The following is a 23,588-nucleotide window of genomic DNA, read 5'->3' on the forward strand; positions in this document are numbered from 1 at the left end:
ATTGCACAAATTAAACTGCGACAAGACTGTCTAGCCTTCTGGGGAATTTTGGAAGCCAAAGAATGGAGGRTCTCTAATAACGTGTGAAATGAGCTGTCCTTCAGAAAATTACACATAACAGCTGGCAGAGGCAGCAAAGTTTATGTAAACACCATATAAGACGGAATTACTTTTGGAGAAAACTCATATGGAAGCATTTGCTTTTCATGAGCTGAAAAAGTCTACAGGTGTTCAGGCACATTCAGTATGAACTTCCTGTAGTTTAGAACTAAACATTGTGCAAATAAAACCTTTAAATAGTATTCAGCAGATTTTACAGTGATGCTCTTAGGTATGAAAAGAATGCACACAACTTTAAAACAAAAGTAACAGACAAGTTTGACAAATGATTGCACCATAAAACAGTGTTTTATATACAGTTTACAAGATATGATTTTCTGCTATAAATTAATACTGTACTATATAGTACTTAGTGACCTTATTAAAAGCAACTGTTGACAGCTGTCTCTTCATTTACAGAGTGTGTTTTTTAAAATGCAGATGACTATTTCTGGACTTTAAATGTTCAAATATTTAATCAAACAATCTGCTAGTTAAATCTATGCTATCATTTAATAATTCATAGCAGTAGCATTGGCAGATCAGATAAAATTCCAGCCAGCCAGAGTGTTTATATTTTTGATTAAATGATGATCCATTTAATCTAAGTCTAAATCCACATTATACGTGATGTTACTGTAACTGAAATAAGTGAGCCTGGGGGGGAAATATTAGCAGCTGAGAAACTCTCTCCCCCCTCACGCCTGTGTTCCAGTTTAAAAAAATATCTTACTATTTACAGGACTCACATTACAAGAAAGAAGAAGCTCTGCTTTTTGCAATTTAGGATTTAAGTTTTAGTCAATACTGTACCTTACGAAACACAAGTGATGCTGAAAACTTAGACACCCATCCAGCAGACTAAGTCTTTTATATTTCCTTCATACACATCTTCACCAGCATCACTGGGGATCAGATTACAACGCAGATCAAAGCTTAAATTAGGAACCAAATCAAATTTAAATCAGCAGTTTATGCTTGAATCTGGCTATATTTACAGGTTAGAATACTTTAGAAAAACTTATTTTACTGTGAACATTTCCTTCTATATGCGAGTGAATTGACTGGAAAAAAAGTTATTGAGCACTGCAATGACAAATTCCTTCAAAATGTCAACTGAAAAATCATATTTAATTCAGCATTGCTTTTTAATTAAAATACCTTGGTAGGAGAAGAGTGAGGAGGAGGAGGTGGTAGAGGACCCATTAGGGTCTAAACGGCACACAGTTTAGAATAATTGTGCAAATTGTTTTCTTTTCAAACACTTAAGCTTATGTGGTAAGCGAATATTTTGGAAACTGTTAAATTATAAAGCCCTCATTCTTAAAGTACACTTTCACTTACATTTAGAAAAATCTGAGTTCAGTAATGCAGCTCTTCAGCATGTGGAAGGTTTTTTTTTTTTTTTTTTTTTTTGTACTTCAGAAAGGTCAACCGTCTGTCAAGTGTCAGATAAAGACTGATACTGCAGGCAACTTCCCAAGGACCTTAATTTTTTTTTTTTTTCTTTCTAGAAGGTTAAGTTTTGTAGCAAAATATTAGACCACCTGTAGAGCCAAAGGTTTATTTTTATGTTGAAAAATAAAGCTACTTTCAGTGAGGAATACTCCAAATTTAGATTGTTCTTAAATCACATTTATGATAACAATCTTAGTGAACAAAGCATATAACAATTATAACAATTATATTGCTTAGTTGTTGTAAAGATGAATTAATGCTTACGTGAACATGAAGTTCATCCATCTTTACAGTGGAATAGTGTTTGCAGTGTTTAAACATTGCATTTTACATGTGCTAGAGAAAGGCCTAACTATGAAAACGGCTGTGCTTGACCATGTATGAATGTTAATGTAATAAAACACTAGAAAACGAGACTTTCTGTACAACAGTTGCTAATAATTTAAATAGTGTCAGTTCCCAAAATTAGGATTTTAACTTTAAAGGTATGACATGATCTCACCTTTCACCCTCATATACAAATAAATTACCATAAAAAGAATTTTAGCTTAACTTAAAATTGCACCTAGAAAGGCATGGGATCGTTTGTACCTATTACAAAAAACTGTTAAAATCAAGGGCTGCTACAAAGAATGAGGTAAACTGAAGACTCTCAGCTATGTGGCCTTCAGAGAAATGGCTTTTTTCTATCGAGTTCTAGTTTTGCACACCACAGTGTTTTGCTAGCAAAGCGTTCTGAGTTCTTTTCCAGGAACCATTTGTGTGTATATACATATACAAATATACATATATATATATATATACACACACACACACACACACACACATACACACACACTGTATACTGCATCAGCAAAATATATATATATTTTTATATATATATTTATATAAATATAAGGAAGAACCCCCCCTCTAAAATGTTCCTTAGTGATTTTCTAGCACTGATGGGGGCAAAGGGATGTATGTCATCTTGCTGTTACATACATTTCAGAGAACACGTTTTGATCTATTGGTTTCCTGGTGCAGTAATGCAAGATTGATCCATTTGGGTGCCAAAGGCTTTGCTCATCAGAAGGAAGATGTAAAATACTAATCTCCTAAACAGCGAGGCCAGCCTCACTTTAATTCCTCTGCAACCCTCTGGTCTACCACAAAGTTCATAAATACTTTGACTTCCGAATCGTTAGACATTAAAAACAGGAACAGTACAGTAACGTGGGGCATTATGCTTCTTAGCGTAAAGCATTCTTCACTAGTTCCTATCACAGTGCAGACCTGACTGCATTAAATATGCTCAGGAGATTAGTCAGCGTTGTCTGTATTTGGTTATGGGAAAGGCTCTCCTTTTTTAATCCAAAGTGCATAGTGAGAACAAGTCCAAGCATTCCTCTTTTAAGGATTTGATAGTCTGACCTAGGCATCAGCCTGAGAATGCAGTTCTGATGTCTTGTTCTTTTCCAATACAAAGTCCCATAGTTCAGACATTCATCAGCCAGGTAAACAAACTTTACCAGCAAATAGAAGTCCCACTATTGTAAAGAAAATGGATAAGACAAATAGTACATACGAAGACCCAACCACTGTGTTATTGGGTAGTTTATATGGTTGACCTCCAACTTCATTGATGTAAAATCCTATTGGAAATACTAGGGCTGCCATACAGAATAGAATCACTGCAAAAAAAGAAAAAAGGAAAAAAGTCAGTATTGTATAAAACTCAAAATATTTATCAGTTTATAGTGCAGTACAGAAAAGGAAGTCAAATATTCTGACCAATTGGAAGAGCTGAGATACTCTAGCACCTAGATTTCTCGCATGAAATACTTGAGTAATCTCTCTGTAGCTTCCTTTTAAAAGATCTCAAGTGCACTCCCAACAAAGGCTAAACCACCTCCACCCTGATTTTAATTCCAGTTCTGTTCACCGCATCATGAACTGTCTTTACATAATGTAAATCTGGAGGATATAATTCTTCCATCACTCATGAGTTTAATCACAGAGTTCACTACTTTTCCAGTGCCATTTTCCCCCAAAGACAAGGTAAAAAAAAAAAAAAAAAAGGCATTCAACATTGAAGAAACTCCTTTTCTGTTATCAAAGACTGTCTTTTTCCAAATGTAGTTTCCCTCTTCTTCCACACATTTTTTTCTGTTTTTGTAAAAGTTTTGCTAAAAACAGAAAATGCAGTTTGTCATTACAATTTCTTTTAGATTAAAGTATAACATCATTTCCTCAAGTAATATGAATGTTTCCTTAACGAGACGTCCGTAAGATTTTTCTCTGGAGTCCAAAGGAAGCTTTCTGAATTAAATTAATCTAGGCATTTTAGTGGAAAAGTTGAATGATCTGTGCTTGCAACAAATTCTTTGCGGATACACAAACTAATTCCTACTGAAGACATTGATTAAACTTACATTATAGATTTCCCAGGCCTTCAGAGGGTAGTGACCAACATTCATCGCAGCCCATTTGAGTGCTCTGCTCAGATTTAGCAGAGAACATCCAATATTGTAATCTGTCCCTGAGGACAATTTCAGTATTCCTGTAAGATATCCCTGAATAAGTAACCTCGTGTAATTTGAACATGTCAACAAACAGGATTCTACTGTCTTGGCCAAAAGAATGACTTCTAAACACAACTTCTCTAAGGAGTAAAACATTCTTCATGATAAAAAGGACTAGCTTTTGAGCCGATTGTATATTCAAAATTGCTTTTAAAAATTCTCTAAAATAATACTAAACTTCATCTGATGCTAACAGTTAGCTACTACTAGYTGACTTAAATCAACTATTGCTGCTTATTTCACACTACACATTTCAACTTCATTTCACATATTTATTTATTCTGAGTGGAATGTTGCTTCCCAATATCCATTTAACCAAACTAAATTGTATCTGGAAGACAAAGGTAGCGAATCTGCTCTATTCTCCCATCAAACTTTCAAATACAGATATGACCATCTCCTGACATGATGCACTTCTAACACTGAAATACACTTCAGTCCTCAAAATCTACAAATAAATCTAGCCATGGAAAAAGAAAATTCAAGTCAATCCACAACGCTCCTGTCTGAATAAGGTGCCTTACATGCTAATTTATTCACTCGGGCAACACAAACTGCTGCTCATCATTTGTTAGTTAGGGCCAGAGGTGCTGTCCTGTCTGTAATAAAACAGTAATTGCACAGGAAGCAGGATTATGATGATGGTTAAAGAGCACTGCACGCGTTTGTTTCCAAAGCATCTAAAACAAAGAGGTAAAACAAATTTAGTAGCTCACCTGAGCTCTCAGCCCTTAGCAAGGCAAAGACTCTTGTCTTTTCAAATGAGAAAATGATGACCTGGAGTGGCCTCTACTATTTTTAAATTTTCTCTACCACTTAAATTTTCTCTGCCATTCTTCCCAGCTAAATACACATCCTGCAGTTAGTAATAGCAAGTAACACTCTGGCAAGACAAATATCATTTTTATGAACTTGACGATTACCCAAGACCATCCGTTTATTACATCTATTTATGCTCAAGGCTCCAAGCTTGTAATTTGCTTAGTGTAGGTCGCAGCTTTGAGGATAAATACATGTTCTGCAAAAGAGAATATGAATATGGGTATGATGAATCTGCATTTGAAGTGTCCAACATGATTTGGTATAAACAAAAATAGATCAGTTTTATAAAATCACAATCCACATCAGCTGTTATTTACATTCCTCAACATAGGAAGCAGCTTACACAAAAGCTGCTAACACTAGAATCAGTCTTTCAGCTAAATAAAAATACTCACTCGAAAAAAAATCAAATTAGCCACTAGAGGGAGCTTATACCTTGGCTTTAATATAACAGTACTAGCAAATTCCTTATCATCAAAAACATCCTCAGTAACAGTTTCAACAATATCCTGAGGATGAGTCACATTACCACAACTTAACATGTTTCCTACTACATCCAGTTTTTCCTTATTTACAAAACTTTTATTACACTTTAACAATAACATACTTACAGGAAAAGTTTAAAATTCTGAGAACACCACCTACACTTTCAAGACGAAATCTGCTTTACCACCATCAAGAACTACACAATTGGAAAAGTTTTGATGGCTTCATGCCTATGGCAGAAGAACATTTGTCTCTTTATTTGTCTCTGCAAAGTTGATGATGTGGTAGTGTGTAGTACATGGGTGTACCAGTGTCCCTCAGACCTGCTAGCAGCTCTGACCTGCCGAGAGGAGTGTGCGCCAGTGTCTCCTGATGTTCTCAGCAGAGGACAGAAGGGTGCAGTTATCTCACCTCTCCCTCAGCTGGCTACAAGAGAAAAATTAAATTTTGCACAGGCAGACACTGTGCAGAATGTTGATGTGCGTACTCATTTTAGAGAACACTTACTACAGATGTAACTGGCCAACTTTTGTCTTCCAAATAGCAGTGCACACGCTCGGCTGCAAGGGCTTCCAAACAATTTTCCTTTGTACAGTCTGCACTGTTAGTTTACAGAGACAGGCTTTGCTGAATGAGATTTTCATTTGCTATGTCAGATTAGGAAGGCTCAACTACGGGAAAGTTTTGGCAAGAAAAGACTGAATGACAAATTCATCCAAAAATAGAAACTACAGAGGAMAAAGAATCCAAGAGAGGAAGTGTTCAGCTATCTTAGCATATACTCTTGTAGAAGAATTTTAGCTAAAGGATAGGAATTTCTTGCATAACCTGTAAACTCAACTGTAAATCTCCATATCTCTTAGTATTAGTTCAGTGAATTTCTAGAAGCATCTCCAGCAACCTCTAAAGAACTTTGAAATCATAAGGAATATGAGCGCAAAGAAAACACTCTTCCTTGGGTAGACAAATTTGGAAGAAAAAAAAATTATTACAGTTTCTTTTAAAGCAAGTATGATAATCTAATCTAGTTCTGAATAGTGACCGTCAAACAAAAAAATAGAGAGGAGTTCCTTTAAATCTTTAAATTTTGTTTTGAGCACCCAGTCACAGCAACATCAAATGATACAGCATGTTAAAAGAAGGAAAAAGCTATAAGTGTAGCCTTTAGGAAGGCTAGCCTGTTTAGAGATGCATAACAGAAACCAGCATCTGTTGCCAATCTTTTGATAACTCAAGAAGCCCCTTGTTCACTGGGGAGCAAAGGGACAGATGTTTGTGGTATAGTCAATATTTGTTAACAATGTGATTGTCCCACCCCATTGCTACTTGTATTCCCCAAATCAAGTCCATCATGAATATTCAAATCATTAGACATGAAAATAACCAAAATTTCTGGTAGCTGCTGGAAAGAGGGCAGAAATATGATTTAAGTATTCTGTCCAGCATCTCCTCCCCTGATACATCTCAAAGAAGCAACTACTCCAATGTGACAAAAACTGAGCTCCCTTTCCAGTTGAGTCTATGTAACTTGGAGGATATTCTCAGAAGGCCTGCAAGAGCCAAAATTTTTACAATATACAGAAGACTAATGAGGTGGTCGCCATAGAGAACAAGCTGTGGCAGGGTTTCTAATTAGGGAACCTAACAGTATTTATTTGTCCTCAGGAATACATTGGAGAGATTGCAACACTTACAGTTTCTCACAGGTTCATCAAATCCTATCGTCTGAAACAGCAGATGACCTAACAGCCACTCTGAAAAGGAAAGTGACTCAGATAACTGCAAGTAGAACTAGCAACAAAAGGAGCCGTTTCAGAGATACCTGGAACAATAGCAAAGCCAGGGGCTTGTCTGCTACCAACTCACTGCATCACTATGTCAGAGGCCTAGTTAGCGATGAAGCGGCATAGAAGCTAGAGGGAAATAGGCCAGTGGTGCAGCAGGTGGTGGTGCAGGCCACAGTGGTGTAGCAGGTGTGCAAAGGAACAACCGACCAGATCTTTGGCTGCTATAAACACACAGGTACAGCTATGAGTCTGCAATGCTTCATTCTTGGAAGAGGTGACACATAAAGACTCAAGTGGCACCAAKAATGCCATGAACACCAAGAAGGAATCCATGGAATCCATTCTTGATTATGTTGTGCAAATTCAGCACCACAGGACTCACTGCAGTGACAGCTTTGATGGCATCTATGCCCCAGGTGAAAATACCTATCATGTCATTAGGAATCATGTTATACTTGAAAGAGACTTCTCTACAGCAAAAGAAAGAAAACTGCATTTGCTCTTAGATGATTTCTGTCACTCGCAGTATGATCTGGGGGAGAGAAATAACCTCTGCTCTCCACAAAGCCCTTTCACAAGGGAACCAGGAAGCCAAATTTCTGTGCAGTAAAACCACCAATGGTTGTGGAGGGATACAAAAGGTGGGCTAGCAAACACTCTCTCAGATGCATCCCCTTAGAGGTCAACAGATACAGCAGAGGCCTAAGASATCAAACTGGTGTCCTTCATGTGTCCTTTGGCTAGACAAGCCTGACAGGATCACTCTTAGCAGTAACTGATGGTAGAGACATTGTTGAAATCTGGAGCTATCTACAAGATGACAAGCAAAAARTCCACAAGAAATATAAGAAGTGAAAAAGTGCAGTTAGTTTTCCTAAGAAAACTACAAATCTTATTCTCAATATGATTAGGAAATATGATCTAACACGGAGAGAAACCATTATCTGCTGAGAAAATGTTGTGATTCATACTGCAGGAGAGCTATTCCCTTGTGATCTTTGCTAGGAACAGAAAGAAAAGCTTCCTCTGCCTAAATCAGTAGCAGAAATAAAATCTGCTTGGAACAGAGGGACATGTGTAAAAACAGGCACTCGAGGGCCTGTGGATCTAATCTACAGCCATTATAACAGTAAGAAATGAAAGTGAAAATTGCAATCACAGAAACTGAGACAAGCTGCCTGGATATCAAGTCACTGCAATCGAACACAGTGTCCAAACCCAACAACCTAATACTATCTTGAGATTTTAGTTATAACAGAAAACCTCCATCCTACCTTTGTTTCTCTTTGAAGAGCTTGGTATAGGCATGCCAGAGCAATCAGCACTACTTTATGACCTGGACTCTTCTTCCCTGAATTATCATACTGTGCTCTGTAAAGTGAGCAAAGGAACCAAGCGCTGAGGAAGGTTTGCATGGTTGTACTCCACAGATACATCATTTGAGAAAAACACTGAATGGTCCCTTGGGGTCTTTCACAGGAATGGCGTGAATCAGATGAGGGAATCAGCTAGCTTTTCTTTCCCTTTGTGGTGGTGTTAGAAGAGCTACAGGGGTCTGCACTTGCAAGACCTTTCTTTTCKGCAAGAGAGGTCTTCATTCTCTGCCTCCAAAAACAGGTATTTCAGACAGTCATGTACTGTTAGGAAAAAGACTCTCTTCATGACTTTTCTGAGCAGCATTTCTCCTCCTTATGCAGAAGGGCCCTCAGAGAGAATCTGGACACAAACTGACTCTACCCAGTGGGGTCAGATTCTATCAGGAACTGGGAAAGAGCAACCTCTTGCCAGCCTCTCCAGACTCTTGTTGGAGTTGGAGGGGGAGGCCTGAGCAGGAAGATTCCTTTGCCCTTAGACACTGTGATTTAACTGCACCCCTTGCATGGGGAAGGGAGCTGTGAGCCTCAGAGCTGCCATTGCCAACCCCAGCAGATTTTACCAGCACTTAAAATGGCACGTTCTGCGTTGTGTTCAGAAAGTTTAGTGAGACAAATATTTGCTAATAGCCTGTAGTGGGCTGTTCAGTTTTGAAATTGCCTGCAGAAGAGATTTTAGAAAACTATGATGCTTTCCCTACTCTTTCCTAATGAGTTACATGTGTTTTCAAAATACAGCACTTTGCCATTTCACAGGAAAGACTTGTTCATGATATTTCAAGCTTATTCCAAATGGCTTCATGTTTCACTAATACTGATCTACAAATAGATTTCTAATTAGGGTTGCCATCCACTGAATCATAGAAGTCACTCTCACCATATTCAAAAATAAGGGGCTCTACCTTCCATGCACTGTTGTTTTCTTCCAAAAATGATTTTACTTAGATGTAATTAAGCAATAAAATTTCCCATAATCACTGTTGACAGGAATACAAAGATCAGAAACTCCTGTGCATTGGAAATAAATACCAAAGAAGTTCAGTTTTGGAATTTCTACAATTCAGTGATCACCTCTTAATGGAATTATGAATAATTCTGAGTTGCAAGAGATTAATATTAATATGTTTCATTATTAAACATCTCATAACAAAAAGGCAAAAGAGCAAGTGCTGAAATAAAGCAATGTCTTTCTCTATTTAGACTTCTAATAATGGACATGTTGGAAGTCTAAAGGAATCCAAAGGAAAAAGCAGCTTTAGGGCAACAGACTTTTTTTTCCTAAACCAACATTCAGAGTAGTATAAAACTAAAGATGCAAGCATTTAATGACTGGAGATATTAAAAAAAAAAAAGTAAAATATTTGAAGAGCAAAATATAAGCTGTGAATTAAGAAAAAATCCTTCACTTAATGAGCTACGGTATCAACTTTAATCAGCAATTAAAATACAGTACTCAAATAAAAATCTCTTTCCCTTGGAGCTTTGAGCTCAGCTCACTGTAAGGATCTTAATTTTATGTGTCATTTTGAGTTTAAACCCTCCCTGCACACATTAGATGTACATGAAATATGTACAGATAAACCAGGGCAACTGAAAAAGTTGGGATGGAACATTCGGTAATACTTCTGTCAGCTATTTGAATCATTCGCTGGAAAATAAAAGTCAATCACAATRAATTCAGCATTTCAATAGCTCGATTGTCTGCAGAAGCTCCACTATCAATTTAATATGCCATGGAGCAAAGTTGTCAGAAGGATGACATTGATTGTACAAACATCTCAGTGTGCCTCTGCTGGAGCTGAGGGSTTTCTATTTTGTCCCTTCCCCCAAAACAAGTTTAACTCTCACTCATATTAGATGTCACAGACTCCCATTACACCAGATTCATGTCTGTCTAAACCACAGGCTTGCACTGTCTAGCTAGTGTTCATGCTACCTTTAGACGTATGGCATAATTCAAGCCAAATTAAAAGCCCTCAGATTTTGATTTTTTTCATGCTGTCTCCATTAAGGCACTATTTCACAGGTGGGCTAAGCCTTTAGCATGCACGTACACACCGAGAAAAGAAAGTCTGAAAGTTATGTCCCTTACTTGCTATAACAGCAGCCACAGGATACGTTCCACTTTGCAGAAACACAGGGCTGCTAGAGCAGGCTTAGCTYGGCTATGAGGCTTTGTGTTGGGACTCACATGGAGCAGAACCCAGGGAGGCAGGAAAACATCAACACTCCTCCTCCAGCACAGGCACTGCTGCAAGTCACTTAGAGGAAGAAAAAGTCTCAGTGCTATGAAGCAGAGCAGATGCTCTGCAGTGGGCAATCCTCCTGCATAGCCAATTAGGATGCAGATACTCTGAATAAAACACCCATTGTGAGCATAAGGTGGGAATGAACTAGCATCAATCCCTCATAGATATTCATGAGACACCTTAAGTAGGGACAGATTTCAGAGTGTAGTAAGTCTCAGACCCATCAACTGTTTCCTCTATCTAAGGGAAGGGATTTAAAGTTATTCTCTTCTTTTAAAAGGGATTACTGGATATATAATTGTTCATCACTCTGCACTCCCATCAGTCACATGCTTCAGGACTGGCCTTTCTATCTTTGCTCATTTTCTTAGTTCAGTCAGTGGCATTGCCCAAGGAAGGCAAAGGGATCAGGGAACGCAAGGCCTTTCTCTCACTTTCAGTCCACTAGAAGTTAACCTCTCTCGATCATCAGTCACTTGGTTTATCAACCTTTAAAAGGTGAAGAATCTTATTTTTCTCCCAAACATGGTATTTCAAGAGAAAGGATGTTTTTCAGAAAACAGAACCCTTCTACCACTGTTCCCAGATAGCACTGTACAGCCACTTAATTGGCCCTTTGGTAGTGTTGTTCTAGGCTCCACCAGTTCACCCTGCATACAGGTCAACTGTGTAGTTGAGGTCACTTACTTCCAGTGAATGCTATCCAGCGGGCATATTTAGTAGCTTCTCTTCGCCAGTGGGAAGCCACCAGCAAACCACATGTGACAGTTAGTGAAATGATTCCCATAATGATGAAAAATAACGTAGTGACCCACTCAGGAGGCAGCCGTGGAGGAATACAGGTCCTGTCACGTCCATGGATGGTTTGACACTGTCGCACAAGGCCAACTGTGAGAGCACCTGAAAATACATAGCAGAGAGGCAAATAAACTTTCAAAACCCTCTCTGAGGGGTGCTCAATGGCAAACCAAAACTCAGGATTGTCCAAAAAATGGGGAATTCTTTGAGCAGCCTCTATAGGCTGTTCAAACACAGAAGATAAGAGCAGCATTCTTTAAATATTTATCTTCATGCTACAGAATAAGAATCACAGAATAACTATGGTTTGATGGGACCTCTGGAGATCATCTGGTTCAACCGCCTGCCCAAGCAGTGCCARCTATGGCAGGTTGCCCTGCTTTTTTTATCCAGACTTTGTGGGGTTTTTTTCCCCCGCTCTCTCCACTCTTACAGTAAAGTGTCTTCCCATATTCAAGTGGGATTTCAAGCATTTCAGTTTGTGCCCATTGCCTCTTGTCCTGTCACTTGGCACCTCTGAGAAGATTCTGGCCCAATCTCCTTAAAACTTCCCATTAGATATTTATGAACATTGAGAAGGGCCCCCTGTCCCTGTTCTCCAGGCTAAACAGTCCCAGCTCTCTCAATCCTTGTATGTGAGATGGAGTCCCTTAATCATCTTTGCGGCCTTCTCTTGGTCAAATAAACCCAYGTCTTTCTTGGGCTGGGGAGCCCAGAATTGGAAACAGCACTCCACATGTGGAGTTCTTTCATGATGATGTGGAGTTCTTTCACAAGCTGAAGTGAGATAGTTACAAATGTGCCTGCTCCTTGAGTGGCATTTCAGGTCTAACCACAGGGAAACACCTCTGCTATGAAGCCCATCAGCAGTATCAGCTAAGGCGGGAACTGAGTCACAGATAAGATCATTTCCTCACGCGTGCCAGAAGAAACACTTTTATCATCTAGCAAAAGCACAGATGGAGGAAACTGAACTGAAAGAGCCTGCAAATGGACTGCAGCACCCTATATTGCTTTTAATTGTCTAATGCCTTTTCCCCCCTCATCTGTAAATACAGCTGTTTTTCCACAAAACCYTGCAACAGAGCTTGCATTCATATCCCACATGGATTTTAAATACATTTTTCAGAAATAGACCTCTTGACAGAGTCTTTAAGTGTCTTTCTATGCAAGAGACTTAGGTCAATTGTTTTGAAAGCTAACATGAGTCACTATACTCACAAACTGGAATATCTACTTTACTAGAAGAAAAGGTCACRGAGTAAGGGCAAGACTGCTGCAGGAACCACAATACTTTGTCAGAGTGGCAGTCTATCAGAAAAGSAAACCAAAATAATTTAAAATTTGTAGTTGACTCTTCCAGTAGCAAACCAGAAGGCAACAAATTGGCTGAGTGTAAGACACATCACAGCATGAAGAACTGCATAAGTGCAGTTCTAAACTACAAAATGACTTAATATATATTACATCATGATAAATATGTTCTCTGGATTCAGGAGCCTCTTCTGAATTCAGAGATAATAATGTGCTTAGTATACTTAGACTTGGGCAAAATCAACAGTGCTAAGGACCATAGTGCTAGATTCTATCATACTTTGTATTAACAAAATTGTTCCTTCTTTCCTTCCAATCAGACACTTGCTTGCACATCCACTGTAAGCAATGTGGTCTCCAAGAGCAGAACTCTGGAATGCAGAACAGTTGCTACAGATGAGGATGCATTAGAAAGACAATTAACTCATCTTTCAAAATTCAGACGCTGTCTGCTGAACTGGATGTATACATAAAAGACATTTTTCTAGTAAAATGAACACATTTGGCATGTCAGATACAGAGGGGACCAAAGTTAAGCCCTGTAGTGCCATTTTTAGAGTAGAACGCTGTTTTRACCTACTGTTTCTCAGAGCAAACGTTCTCCTGCCAAGTTACTCTTCCAAATGCTAATTTTCTCCCCAAAACACAACTGCAAATGAAAACAAAAAGTACAAGCTAACCCACTGCATTRTGAGAACCAAGCTTTTGCTATCACATACTTAGCACCTTCTCATAAGTGTTCTTCCCGATTGCAAGTTTGAAGTAGATAGACTGTTCATGGTTGTGAACCCTGAGTCCACAAACTCCTGGGAGGCAGCAGGAGGACAGACAAAGCTCTGTAGACTATTTCTAAGGCTCCTCAAAGGAGAAACAAGCTCATTACATACTCATAAATTTAGTTTAAGTTCAAGCTCAATTAACTATACTGGAGTACGTTACCTGTGTGCCATTCTTGCCTGTGTACATAAGCGGGCCTATAGGGAAGCTTTACAGCTTGCTGTGAATATTTCAGAAGTATTTCATAACTTTATACAGTGACGAATCTCCTCCAGCAGAAGACTGGATCCATAGCATATCATCCCAAGGCCACAGAATCTCTCATAAGCCATCTAGAATCACTTGGCCAGACAGACACATATTTATACACACATATCCTCTGGTTATCCATAAGTAAGGCTGTTCTTTGACATGAAAAAATAGTGCTGGAAGTCAAAATTTGGTACAGTATGCAAAAGAAGGGTTTTAAGTCGTTCTCCTGGTCCATCTCCAAAGCAAGGAGGCAAGCAGTCACTGGGCAGTTGCCACAAACTAACATGGTATAGAAAGCCCTGCTTAGCCTTATCTAGTCTATCAGTGAAGAAGGTGTACTGAATGGAACAGCTTCCTTCCACCTGTAGTTGGAGAACAGTCTGACTGCCCATCTCAAGGCAGTCACCAAGTCCCAGAATGGGTTGTGGTCATTTCCTCAGAACAATTCCAATGATTCATCAGCACCTAAGCAGCAAAGACAACCTGCAGACACCAAGGGCTGCTCTGTTTCTCTCCTATGGTTCTTCTTCCTTAGCTTCTGAACCTGACATCAATGCAAGTCAGTATAGACAGTGCTAGAGGTGCTAGGATACATGTTTATAATTGCTAAAAATGAGATGTGGCCTTGATCACACCAGAGGAGATCGCTCGGAGCAAATTTCAATGAAGGGCCCTTAGTCCTCCCCCATAAATGTGTACTGGGGCATTTCAACCTCAAGTACCACCGCGTTTCAAACATGCTAAACCACCTTTCGGTGGCGAGAGTGTGACAATCTCCCAGACGCCAACTGATACCAGTGACAGGTTTTACAATTCAGTTTCTGTGCTGTCTCACCCCACTCCTCAGGCAACCCCCCCTTTTCTAATAGCACTTCTACTAAACTCTCCTCCAGACTCTCCTCTAAACAGACTCTTTACATCTCTGCTAGAACTGGGGACCGCCACCTTTACCCAAAGGTACCAAAACCATTCTGGCAAAGAGGAGAAGCGCACCAAGCCCAGGCAACAGCATCGCCTCCCTTGGCCACCCCGCAGGTCCCGGTCCAGTCCAGCTGGTGGCTGGGCCGGACCACCGACTCCCGTCTCCTTGGAAACCGCAGGGCCACCAAGGAGGATGTGCCAGGGAGGAACAGAGATTGCAGCAGCCCCTGTGCTCCCACCTCTCCCATCGCTCCTGAATTATTAAGAGTGGCATCGCGGCTGCAAGGCAGCGACGTGGAAACAGCTATTCGATGTTTGCTGTTCGCCTCTTGTCTGATTGCCAAAATGTCCAGACAATAGTGTGCCAGGCAGACACAGAACTACCGCTGCCCTGAAGAACTTACAGCATAAAAAGAAAAAAAACCTATTAGCAATGTGGTAAAAGAAGGTACATTAAGCAAGGTGGGGCTCAGGTACTAGCCAGGCTGAGAGCTCAGCAGCCATGCACAGGGCTTTCGCACAGACACACAAACTGAGTCTTTGGACCAGCTCGACATACCTGTCCCTCCCACTCTCACCACTTTAAAATGTCTTTCCTCTCACTTTAGAGAAAATGGTTTTAAATGCATCTGTTACCCTTCATATGCCTTGACCACRKCTTCCTTACTTTTACCTTCGTATATCAACCACATCCTTAGCCAAACAATTACTATTACATCAGATAAACATCAGATAAACATTACAGGCTACTATGCCTAGTGAGGAGGTTAAAGTCTCCAGCGACTCCTCTCAGCAGCACTCATGAGCCAGTGCATTTCTGCTGTGAGTCCCAGCTCTGATCACCAATTTCTGCATGAAAAAGGTACCTCCCTTTAGTGTGCTGTGCAAAAAGCACAGTTTATGAGAGCTTTTTTCCTAATAAGGCTCTGGTAAGGTAAATCTTGGGGGCACTACCACTGTGGCAAGGACACCAAAAAATTTTATATGTTTCAGTAATGAAGAGAGTACACAGAGCACACTATTTGGGCATGCTAAAATGTTCATAGCTGCTGCTTAAGTGACAGTCACATAACAGACAACTATGTATGAAGGATAGGGACAGCTTCATTAAACCAGTGCATGCAACTCCTAGTGAGCTGCAGGCAAGACCAGGGGAAAGGACAGGGGAAAAGACTTGTTCTTACAAACTAAGTCTACCCACTTAASTTTTATGGAAAGGTCTAGGTCTATTTAAGACAAGGAATTGACTGCAGCTCGCCAATRTGCAGCTGTAGCTTGCTGCTTATCAGAGGAACACTGAAGGACTGAAGATAATACAGCAATTTGCTCCTGGCAGACTAATTGCCCAAGTTAATGTTGAGGATAACCATCAAGTTGACTTCGGGCACCTTGCCTTTAGCATGTCTGCTGCTCTTAGCCTGCCACCAACCCTGAGCGCTGACCGTTTCCAAAGAGAGTGCAGCATAGGCAAGGAATTCAAACAACAGAGCAACAGAGTAAGGTAAGAATAGTTCCAACGTAACTGCCCATAACACCAAATAAGGAGGATGTATTTCCAAGAATTTTTTTTCAGTCATCCAAAGAATTTGGCAGTTTCTTAAGTAGGATGTTTCCCAGACTTACAGATGGAATTTATTTTCCCTACAATGGGCAACTTAAAGGGATGTTATTATGCAGGGCTGAAGGAGGAATGACTTTATGTTTATTTACATATATTTTGTTTGGGGAAATTTTTCCATTAATTCTATATTCAGGGTATGAGCTCCCCAAAACAGACTCTTCTGTCACTCGCAAAATCCAGAGAACTGACACAGCAGATCCATCCCTGACATAGCCTGGGTGGTTACTCCTGTCTGTACAGAGTTRGTTCTACTTATTTCAGGATAAAATCCAGACATAATTCAGGTCTTGTAACCACCGTTTTGAGTAGATCAGTCATGCTTCTAAGAGAGTCATCCAGAAAGTTAGTGAAGAAGCTGTATTTGTGTAGGAAATGCACCTACTCTGTCAGGAGGAAAAASAGACAGTTGGTTTGTGAAGCATTTCAGAATCCAGAAGGAAAGAAAAATCACCACCACTGGGAAAGAGAGACTCAAAAAGGCATGGTAGATGTTGCAATAGTCAAACAGAACTATGTGATCTCCATACATAAGGTGCCACTCGATGACACCCACAGGCACAGCTCATAGAATTTTGTGCATCTCAAAAGATCAGAATTAGAAATCATTTTTAAAAAAGGAAATGCAGTTAAACACCTGGCTTTTAGACTACTGACCCATTAAGAYGACTTTAAAATGTTTACAGCCTAAATGTAATCTCACTGCAATTTGTACATACCTGCATGTATCTGCAGTCAAGTACCTTTAAGCAATTCAAACAACCACCTTCTTCCCGMCACCTTTTTTTTTGCTTAGGCGAATGCTATAGGACAGGATGTCATCTGGATCACTTAAAGAGCTAGAACAGACATATAAAAGGGACCAAAACATAAGACAGAATCAGTAGTTCATATCTAATGAAGTAAGAAAATATTATATCTGTCCTTACATAAAGTATTAATTCACTTAAGGAGAACGGGAGTGATAGTTTGAATAGATGCCATTTAGCACTTACAACTAAAATAACCTCGAAGTTATCATGCAAGTACCATACTCAGGATGTGGCGTGCTAGATTGCTTCTCTTACTGCGGATATTTCAATATGTTGTTCAGATAGACTAAGAGTCAACCAAGTTCAGACTTGCTGAAGTAAGATTTATGAATCTTTAAGGATGATCTAGATAAAGGCTTAAAAAAAGTAACAGAGGATTAACTGCAAAGACGGAAAATATAAAGAAGTCCAAAACAAAGGGATTCTGAATTATTATCTTTCCTGTTCTTTATGTTTAGAATTTTTTTTTTTTTTTGGTACTCATTCTGATTTATTTTTTCAATTATAAATTATTGTAACCCCAGACTGAAAGTAGGAAGTTCTCACATTGAAGCAGACCAGTATCATTTTAAGTGACCAGATGCAAGATCAGTTCTTATACCCATTAGATAGTTGTCATTAAAAAAATATTAAAAGATCACATTTAATGAAGATCTAGATTTATTTGCAAAGTCCTTGTGATATCCAGAATACATCTATTCAAGACTAACTCAAATCAAAATTACAAGACAAAGCATGTTTCTATATCCTGCTACTTGCTATTTCTCTCCTCTATTTCCTCCTCTGAAATCAGAAAGCTCTCTCCCACTCAAGCCACATTTGCAATACACCGTTCTTCTTGCATTAAAGATGGAAAGCACCTTCCTTTGTTTGAAAGGCTGAGTTTCTTAAAAACACATGTATTGGCAATATACAGATGAGGCAATAACAGATGAGGAAACTCCCCTAACTTCAAACATAGCTTATGATAGCAACAATGAGCCTATTAATATAATTCTACTCAATGATCTAATTCTAGAACTGCTTTTTGACACTCTTAGAACCAAGTCCAAAGCTCACTGACTTTTAATAAGAAGAAACTTCATTTTTAAAGGCCAACCTCAATGTTGAAGGTTGTGGTGCAATAGCAGAAAAGCTTGCCTTGCTGCTGAAAACCATCTGGTGCCTGAGCTGTCTCAAAARTTTTCAGCTCAGCACTTGCATCACTCCTAATTCAAACCAAATCCCACCCTCCACAAAAAAACAATCTTCCTTCCCCCACCAAAGAGAGGAAGGSGTAAAGAAAGAAAGAAAGAATGAAAGAAAAGAAAAAAATCTAGAGTTACAAACTGGGAAAGAGCTTATGACTTGCATGTATTAGAAAAGCCTATTACTACAGATGACAATCATTAYGAGTTGTGACCTATTTAAATTACAGACATTTAGGCCAACAAAAAAAGTTTATTTCTGAATTCCAGCATGCAAAGTTTTCAGTATCACGCTTAAAGAAAAGCGATAGAGATGGCCCACCACACACTGAAAGAGTTATCCTCAGGCAACAACACAGCAACAGCTCTCCCGAGGCCATAACAAAGGCTCTGTGTGTTCTCGCATATCAGAGCCAAGAAATCTGCCCACGCTGAAGGTGTTCTTCCCTACTTCAGAAGGCAGCATTAATTAAATGTTGGTAAACAGGAATCTCTATTAAGTTGCGTCCTTCTGGTGGTTTATATTCTGACACCGTAAACATTTTCACAATAGGGCAGCATTGGCAGTAATCACTAGAGCCCTTGCAATGAGGCAGTAATGGCCTGGAAAAAAAAAAAGTGTTTATTTTTTTTAATTTAAACGAGCTTAAGGTTTTATTTAGTTTATATGCAAACAAAACTCCTCCAGTTATTTTTCCAAACCAACAAAAAACAAAAGTTGATGGAATTCTGTAGTTTAAAAGAAAGGGAAAAAAGGCAGAATCATATTAAAGTGATTTTTCTAATCAGCCACACCAGTTTTCTACCATATGCTCAGCAGAAACGCAAAAGCTGTGACACCTACAGCTGTTCTGCCATTTAACATCTGATGAGCTTGTGTTCTTTTTAACGGAGTTATATTTGGCTTCAGACGGAGTGGTAAAAYGGGCGCTCTCGTGCCCGGTGCTGGGGCGCAGCTCTGCCGGCGCCTCGGTGTGGGCAGGCCGCTCCCCTCACAGCGGCGCCGCCATCTTCCACGCCGCGGCACCAGTGGCAACGCTCCAGACCTTCGCTCTTAGTGGTTCTCCTTCCATGTGGGACGTCTTCACTCACTGCTCCATCAACGGTTTGGCAACAACCGGGTCTTGGGGCCATCTGCTTTAAACTCCTCTTGCTTTTAGTGTAAGAGCATTATCTCATCAAGTCTTTTGATTTTCAGATTTAGATGTCCCAGCTGATCAGCACAGATGCACCAAAAACCCCAAATTCACCAAGCAAAGTATATGACTGTTCTCTCTTGCTTTATTTATGAAGAGGGAATATCTGTCAACCTTCCTGTTTACTATTTGAATGGTTTCTCCGATCTGGTGACAAGGACATTCAAGGGGAGAGAAAAAAAAATCCAGGTTCCTCAAATTGTTTGTGCTTTTTAATCAAATGCCTGCAGAATTCAAGAGGAATAAGGATCATCTTCCTGTCAGCCGTAACTGTTGTGCTTTGTGCTGAGCTGAGTTGGTGTCAGACRTGCTCCATGGACACCCGCTGATCTGCTCCACCATGGCCTTAGGAATCACCCAGTGGCATTAGGTGAAAACAGAAGCTTTGAAACGTTGCTTGGCCGTTATACGGCTTAAAACATATTTGCAGATTTTAGGTGGCTCTCTCTGCAAACACTCTGCCTAAACACACCTTCTGTGCTTSCACACTTCTGTACATCTGAGTCTGAATTTCTCCTGGTCCACTATAGAGAACAAATTTTAGGCTTAGGTTGCCACRGAGTACTACAGACCTCAGTAAATAACAAAATACTCAGAAAGCAAATAAAGTATCATGACAGTTTAGAGGCAGTGTTTCAAATCACACAACTTGTGGCAGGGCTGTATTTACAGAAGATGGGCAAAGCAAAGCTGCAGGTAGTATCAACAGACCAACTAGCATAATTGGAAAAACAGAGTATGTTTTTGGCCATGCAAGCTCTTCCTTGGGCACACAAGTTTCCTCCACTCAACAAATCAGGGAAATAAACGTTAACCCCTCTCTCTGCTAGACCTGCTTTACTCTGAAAGACACCTTTGCCAATTAAAGCACGGCACCTAAATGTCCCAAGACAGCATTTCATAGCAACTAGCATAATATTTCAAGCAGAATAAAATTTGACCTTAGTTTTGATTCCTAAAGGCACTTTTAAATTGTTGCCAAAATTCTGTATGACATGCTTGTAACGATTAGCATACAGGTTAAATTGCACTTAAATAGGGATTAGCTACAGGACCAAGGAATTTATTCTCTACAAGTAATGGCTCATGTTTTGCAAGACAGGCTGACATACAGCTTAACTACATATAACCTGCACTCCAAAATAGCTACCATGCCAGAACAGCTACCACTTAGTTTCCTAGTTGATTAACATTTTATGGCCCCCCTAATGTAAATAGCATAAATGTTTCATGCAAATTAATGTTTCTTCCTCTGCAGTGCTAATTCTCAAAAGCAGAAATTTACTCCTTGCTCCCATCCATTAAATAAACAATCAGAGRAAATCAAGGAGCACAGTCAGAGTTATCCTAAGTTACATTCTATTATTCCTTCTGCCAAGTCAAATCCTTGTTTTGGAAGTCTGCTGAATATTTTTTAAAAACAGATTATTTGGGCAATTAACAGGTGGCATCTACGTGGTAAAGACACTTTCTACCCCCACCATTGTCATTACAAAACAGCATCCACAAAAATAGACTAAAAGAATCTGCAGACTTTTTTCACATAGAAAGAGAGAAGACAGACTATTCATGAACAGTTAAATTTGCACTTTACTGAGATAGAAATATGACTTTATCTTAACAGCAGAGCTTACTCCTTTCTGTACAAATGGTATATTCTTAAAAAGCAATCAGATGTTATAGTTCTCCAAAGAGCCTATCTGTTAACATATGTTTATACAGTTGTTATACTGACATTCTGAGACAGAATCCTCTCTAATTTTAGATTCAATATAAACAGGCAAGAAATGCTCCATCTTTATTGCTAACTTCATCTTACTGAATGTACACTTACAGAAAGCATTTACTTCAGATTACATTGGACATAWGTCAGAGGTCGGTTGGTAAAGCAGTAACTATTAACTTTGAGCCTTTACTCCCTTTGTTACACTCTTACCATATATTAAAATTTTGGATGCTTTTTTGCACTTGTCAAATGATCCCAAATATTCCACTGAAAGAATGCAAGACCACATTATAACTTCCCGGCCAGTCTATCTTTTCAAGTTTGCTGTACAATCTGGTTGCATAGTTTTAAAATTGAATTAAGTGCGAGTTTAAAAAAAACAACGTGAAACATTCCCACACAAGTTTTTACAACAGGAAGCAGCATCATTAACACATGAATTTKGGGAGACAGTTTCAAGGCAGAATTCAATTTAAGGAAAAAAGACGAGCTCTTTCTTCAACCTTGTGACTTCTTTTCCCCCCATCACATACAAGGCCTGCAAACCTGCTTTCAGTAGCAAGTCCCCAAGCTGCAGTGCATTTTCTCCTTTACAAAAGCAGGGATCAGAATTCTGCTTTACTTTAGCAGCTTAGGGACTGTCACCTCTATGGCTGCACTGACCGTGGGAATAAAGCTGCTGGGGATGCTTAAAATAAACGGAAAAAAAAAACCCACAAAAATGCAGAATTGCAACATTAAGAGATATCTCAATTTTTCACAGAGAAGACAACATATTAAAGCAAAATCTGTGGAGAAGCAAGCTTTAGAAATACACGGAAGTCGACAGATCACTTCTATTCAAAATGAGGCTTTCAGGAAACTTTCATGACAGTCTCTCTTAATATTTTTTAAACTTCCTCATATGTGGTAAGGGGCCATGACAATTAAAGGCTCTGTATGTTTTCTTAAGATCATACTAAGGAGGTTACAGATACAACTCATCCAGGTGATTTGCACATCTGCCTTGTCCATCATGGAAATCAAGGTGACTTTCTTTTGATGTATATGAAGATTTTATTACGAAAAGCATGCAGCTTTAGTGAGACCTTTTTACATCAATGTTATTACATCAATGTCTTTGTCCATCAATTTAAAAAGTGGAAAGAGAACCTAAATTCAAAGCAGCTGCTGCTAAGCCTTTCCAGCAAAGCCATGCCCAAGCACATCAAACAAGCTATTTGTCCCATTCTTTGTTATTTTGATCCCATATTTATTTCTTTAAATACTACTAAATTACATTGAGGTGGGGAGAAACAGGCAGAATTGGAAGGAATAAAGCTTTAAATCCAAATATACAGATAATGCCACATGAAAACTAGATCTCCAAGTACAATTTTTTTTTTTGCCATTAACATCAATTATATTAAGAAATGGAGTGCACAATCCAGTAAAACTAAAGTGTCATTCAGCTTTCCAAAGTAAAGCAGCKAAAGAGTTACCTTAGTGAAAGTACCATTTTTGAAAAATAAAACCATTCCCTTTGTTTTCTAGTATTTTTAAGACATAGTACTATTTTTTTTGTGAGCCTGTGTGTTTCTTAGAACCATCTGCACTTCAGTTTTTAACAACTTAACTAAAAGTAACACGTAATTCTATGTAAGAYAGATCTTGCAAGATCCTGTAAGATTCTGAAGATCCTATAGATTATCTATAGAGGCACCTACAAAAATACTTATGCGTTGTGGAAAATCAAAATTATCCTTCACTCTCCCACTCTGTGATATCGTGTTCCTTTAAAACAGATTTGGTGCTTGTGAAAGATTTTCGAAATCCCTGAGGACCTCATCCTGCTGAAAGTGAGCAAGGCTCATGCTTCTGATCCCATGAGATAAGTTAGAAAAACTGCTGGAAGCCAGTATGCAGAAGTCTACTGTTTATTTTCAGAACAGTGATGGATCTTTCTTTCCAGGATATACCACTGCAGCAAGTTACTTGAGGGTGGTCTAGGAGGATAACTTTGGTTCTGCTCTGTAGATATGATCGATAGGCATTAGCTGGAAAAATGCTGTTTAAAATGCAGGCACTTTTTGACAAGAACAGAACAGACATTGTCTGTTCATGTCCTASAAGTCACTGTTCTCCTACAGCTAGTCCAATAGTTGGAAGC

The 23,588-nt window shown here is 39.2% G+C and overlaps 1 protein-coding gene across 2 annotated transcripts in view; it reads right to left on the reverse strand.

Annotated features, from left to right (window-relative positions):
* Positions 1-2,467: 2,467 nt before the first annotated feature.
* Positions 2,468-23,588, reverse strand: part of MOSMO (modulator of smoothened) — a 28,728-nt gene continuing 7,607 nt past the window's right edge. Inside the window, exons 2-4 of one of the 2 annotated variants that reach the window (XM_026054240.1) lie at positions 11,526-11,738; positions 3,972-4,099; positions 3,196-3,230 (exon numbers count right to left, since the gene is read on the reverse strand). In XM_026054240.1, the coding sequence (XP_025910025.1) occupies positions 3,228-3,230; positions 3,972-4,099; positions 11,526-11,738 (344 nt within the window). In that variant the 3' untranslated portion in view covers positions 3,196-3,227. Of the gene's footprint in view, positions 3,231-3,971; positions 4,100-11,525; positions 11,739-23,588 lie in introns of both variants that reach the window. The other variant, XM_026054239.1, reaches the window with a different exon arrangement.

This window comes from Nothoprocta perdicaria, unplaced genomic scaffold, assembly GCF_003342845.1.
Source record: "Nothoprocta perdicaria isolate Ctin4 unplaced genomic scaffold, notPer1 scaffold_12, whole genome shotgun sequence".
Taxonomy (NCBI): domain Eukaryota; kingdom Metazoa; phylum Chordata; class Aves; order Tinamiformes; family Tinamidae; genus Nothoprocta; species Nothoprocta perdicaria.